This window comes from Meles meles, chromosome 8 (assembly GCF_922984935.1).
Source record: "Meles meles chromosome 8, mMelMel3.1 paternal haplotype, whole genome shotgun sequence".
Classification (NCBI taxonomy): Eukaryota; Metazoa; Chordata; class Mammalia; order Carnivora; family Mustelidae; genus Meles; species Meles meles.
The window spans coordinates 13,109,785-13,114,506 of record NC_060073.1 but is presented as its reverse complement, the minus strand read 5'-3'; the positions used below and the strand labels follow the sequence as shown (position 1 = coordinate 13,114,506).

General features: G+C 44.3%; 1 protein-coding gene across 1 annotated transcript; it reads right to left on the bottom strand.

The window, feature by feature from the left end:
- Positions 1-1,862: 1,862 nt before the first annotated feature.
- LOC123948107 (olfactory receptor 1052-like) lies at positions 1,863-2,822 on the bottom strand. Its single transcript, XM_046014578.1, has one exon. The coding sequence runs from the start codon at positions 2,820-2,822 to the stop codon at positions 1,863-1,865; it is 960 nt and encodes a 319-aa protein (XP_045870534.1).
- Between the last annotated feature and the right edge of the window lie 1,900 nt (positions 2,823-4,722).

Sequence of the window (4,722 nt, the reverse complement as noted above, 5' to 3'; positions counted from 1 at the left end):
ATGAAAGAAGAGAGAAGTGGAAGAGTTTCACACTCAGTTTCCTGGAAAGGATTGAGTTAGTTCTTTTTAGGATAAAGTATCAGAATCAAACATGCTCAGTACGAAAGTTTTGGAGAGTTTTTGAGAGAAACAGCATGACATTTTCCTCCATTGTGCGCCCACTCTCACACAGCCGTCACTCAGACGTCTGTGTGTTCTTTTGGGCCACTCGTTTTGTGACAGGGCTGCGGTCGCCCTCTGGACCTTCCCGCCTGCTGTTGTGCATGTTCTTGCGTCATCCTTACATGGGTGATTGTTAGTGGTTATGTCAGAATCCCTCTCAGGGAAGAATCCTCTCACTCTTTCTCCCTTTGACCATTTATGCTGTTTCCAACTTTCTGTTTTCAAAAATGGTATTGTGGGGCGCCTGGGTGGCTCAGTGGGTTAAGCCTCTGCCTTCAGCTCAGGTCATGATCTCAGGGTCCTGGGATCGAGCCCCACAACAGGCTCTTTGCTCAGGCTCTTTGCTTTGCTCTTTGCTCTTTGCTCTACTCCCTCCCTCCCCATGCCCGCTTCTCTGCCTACTTGTGATCTCTCTCTCTGTCAAATAAATAAATAAAATCTTAAAAAAAAATGGTGTTGTGACAAACCGGTTTGTATAGCAAGATTTTCTGTATTTAGAATAGTTTCCTTTAAGGTAGATCTGAATGAAAAAAAAAAAGGGTCTTTTAAATTACCTCAGGCCAGAAATCTCAGACTGAAGCTGACTCAGCTCAGGTTAGGACTTTGTAAAAGTTTGAGAGCGTGCCTTCCAGTCCAGTGGTCGGCCTTGAATTAGGTCAAGTTCAGCTCCTTCATTCGTGTGATTCTCTAAAACACATATACTCAACCATATTACATGCATATTTAAAGACATTTAGGCCAAATGTAATTTTTTTTGTAATTGGTCTCCTACAGCACATTGTCTTATACGATGCTGTAGCAGCAAATATCAAGCACACGTGCACACATGTGCCCTGGAGAATTATGAGGCATGCACATACATCTGTCTAGAAAATAGATGTATGAGGAAAAATCTTTCTTGAGCCTGAGGCTTTTTTTAATGGGGCAGCTCAGCCAATGCAGCAATAATAAGAAATGGGACTTCTATTCTGGCCATCTTTCTTTTTGAAATGGGACTAGGAAGAAAGAACTGAGTCCCTCGTAGCTTACCCCAACCTCCTTAAGTCAGTGGCAAGACAGAAATGATTCTGCTGCCCCTTGTCCTGTGTCTCTTGGAAATTGTGTTGAACTGCCAGTAGAGGACTCAGCTCGTGGCTGTGGTATGGAAGAGATATCCCTGGTTTTGGTGGGGAAATCCCGACACTGAATACTTACACTCTCACTGTATAGTTTTAGGTAAAAAATTTTTTAAGATTTTATTCATTTATTAGAGAGAGAGAGAGAAAGAGAGAGAGAGAACACAATCTGGGGGAGCAGCAGAGGAGGGCAGGGGGGAAGCAGACTCTCCACCGAGCAGGGAGCCCGACGCAGGGCTCGATCTCAAGACCCTGAGATCATGATCTCAGCTGAAGGCAGCTGCTTAAGTGACTGAATCACTCAGGTGGCCTTAGGTAACTTATTTTTACTGAGTCACTTCGTTTGTAAAATGAGATCATCATAACAAGGACTGCCTCACAATATGGATGCAAACATTCAACACCATAATGGATAAGAAAATGTTTTTAAAAATTGCAGCTCTCTGTACAAAGAATGCTATTTGCTGTTCCTTCCCTACTTCTTCCACCTCCTTCAGAACCAGGGCTGCTCTCCATTCAGTCAATTCACAGTGTGATTTGGAAGAGGCTCTGCCTTCCTCATTCCAACAAATAACCTTGCAGCACTCAGCAGGGAAGGATACTGATCTGGAGCTTCCTTTTCAGTGCATCCTTGACCTCCTTGTTGCGGAAGCTATAGATGAAGGGGTTGAGCATGGGAATTATGATGGTGTAGAACACGGACACTATTTGGCCATTGGTATCATTTGTGGACCCATGAGGCTGGACATAGGTGAAAACCACAGTGCCATAGAAAATGGCAATGGCCAGGAAGTGGGAGGCACAGGTGGAGAGGGCCTTCTCCCGTCCAGCTGCTGAGCGCATCCTCCCAATGGCCACCAAGAGCAAGCTGTAGGAGATGAGGATGACTGCAGCAGGCAGAAGGGTAACCAGAGCGGAGAAGATGTAGAGGACCACTCCTGCTGTGGCTGTGTTGGCACAAGCCAGGCGGAGAAGGGGAGGGATGTCGCAGAAGTAGTGTGTTACTTGGTTGGGCCCACAGAAAGGCAGAGCAAAGACATTCCCAGTCTGTATAGCAGAGTTGGCACCACCGAATGCATAGGAAGCTGCTACCAGCTGGAGACAGGTCTCCTTGGTCATGATCGAACCATAACGGAGGGGTTGGCAGATGGCCATGAAGCGGTCATAAGCCATGGAGGCCAGCAGGAAGCTCTCAGCTGTTACATGCACCACAAAGAAGGTCAATTGGATCACACAGCCCTCGAAAGAGATGGTCTTGTCAGAGGCCAGGAAGTTGGCTAAGAGCTTGGGTGTGACCACAGAAGAGTAACAAATATCAAGAAAAGAGAGGACGCTGAGGAAGAAATACATGGGGCTATGGAGACGGGAGTCCGTGAAGATGAGTGCCATCATTCCCAGGTTGCCCATCACTGTGATGACATAAACGAGCAGGAAGGTTACAAATAGAAGCTCCTGGAGATCTGGATAACTGGAGAATCCCAACAAGATGAACTGGGTGACTGGAGTGTGGTTTCCACTGGCAAGGGCTAGTTCTCCAGGTGTCATCTGCAGAGGTGACAAGTGATAATCACTCAAATGGGAATTACCTGAGCATGTCCACTGCAGTGCATAGGACAATGAGGGAGAGTACAAGCAGGTATAAGACTTCTTGCACAAGATGCTAATGGGAAGCATGGTGCATAGTGGAAAGGACATGAACAAGGAAGCCTGACAGATTCTGATTATGGCACTAACTAATTTTGTCCCCTTGGATAAGCTGTATTGATGCGCTTTAGTTTTCTTGTCATGAAATGAAGAAAGTATGCCTACTTTTCAGGGTTGCTGCATGGCCCAAATGAAATAAGGAATGTAAGATATCTGAACGTCTGGGACACAGTAAGTGATCAATGAGTTATGAGGCCTCTTCCCCAATTTCTAGTACCTGTATCTATACATATGCTTATGACTGGATTTGACAATTTTTTTAATTCATTTTAAAAATCCAGATATAATTCACATTCACCATTTTAGGGACACCTGAGTGTCTCAGTCGGTTAAGCGTCTGACTCTCAATCCCAGAACAGGTCATGATTTTGGGGTCCTGGGATTGAACCCCATGTTGGGCTTAGTGCTCAGTGGGGAGTCTGCTTGAGATTCTCTCCCTCTGCCCCTGCCTGCCCTGGGTTCTCTCTATCTCTCTAAAACAAACAAACAAACAAACAAATAAATAGCTAGATAGCTGAATAAATAAATAAATAAATAAAATCTGTAAAAAAAATAAAGTGTATGATTCAGTGGCTACACAGCCATCCCCACTATTTAACTGCAGAACACTTTTATCACCCAACAAAGAAAACCACATGGCCATTGGTTGGCACTCCCCATTCTACCCTTCCCCCAGCTCCTGAAAATCATTAATTTACTTTCTGTCTCTTTAGGTTTGTCTGTTCTGGGCATTTCATATACATGGATTCATACTATTAGTGGCTTTTTGTGTCTGACTCTTTTCACTTAAAGTTTCCAAGGTTTATTCATGGCGTGGCATGTAAGGGTTTTCATTCTGTCTCATATTTAAACATCCTTCAGGGCATCCCCTCTATATAGTAACCATTGTGTCCTCTGAGAATCTACCAAGTTGAATGTTACCTGGGAGACCATCGGCTTGGAAATAGTGTTTTAGTGCTTGCTTGACTGTCCTCCAAGATATTTATCTGTAGGAGTATTGGAAATGCCCATAGTCCTTTCCTTCTTCCCCATACATCCCTCTCTCTTCTGCCCCTCATATCCCACCTCCTTGGGGATCTGGGATACCCCCTGAAAATTATTCCTAGGAAAACCTCACTAACCCCTTCATCCACGTCAAATGGTTTATGTGGAAGACAAGGAGGAAATGTGGTATCTCCTTGCAGAAGAACATGGAATAACCTCACCTGTGTTCCCATCTGCTGCAATAGGTACAGGATAGAGACCAGCTTTCTAGTTCCAGCTCTGTTACCTCGGGCAATTCTCCTCTCTCTGATTCCTCCTTGGCAAGTCAAAGTTTGGCATGGAAGATCTCAGAGATCACACTTGGCTGTGACAATGACAATGAGTGAGGGCATCCTCCCTGAACTTGCTGCCTGGGGATGGGTCTTTGTGCAAGTGTAGCCCCAGGCACCACAAAAAGAATCCATGTGAATTTGTCCAGAAAAAGGATACTCTATACCTGATAATAACAGACAATTTGAGGAGGATCTGTCCAACTCACAAGAATCTATTTAAGTAACTTGGCCACTCACAGCAGAGATCCCTCACAAATATTTCGTACATAAAGATGAAGTTATGAGAAACCTTGTTAACATAAATGAATAGAAGGGAATATGGGGACTTCTCTTATGGCAATGCCATTCAATTCATTGAACTTCTTAGTTAATGCCAAGAATCACATAGTGATGTATCATCAAAAATTATATTTAATGTTGCATCG

Excerpts from the sequence above, each read along its gene's own strand:
- LOC123948107 (XM_046014578.1), bottom strand. The coding sequence starts at position 2,822 with ATGACACCTGGAGAACTAGCCCTTGCCAGTGGAAACCACACTCCAGTC.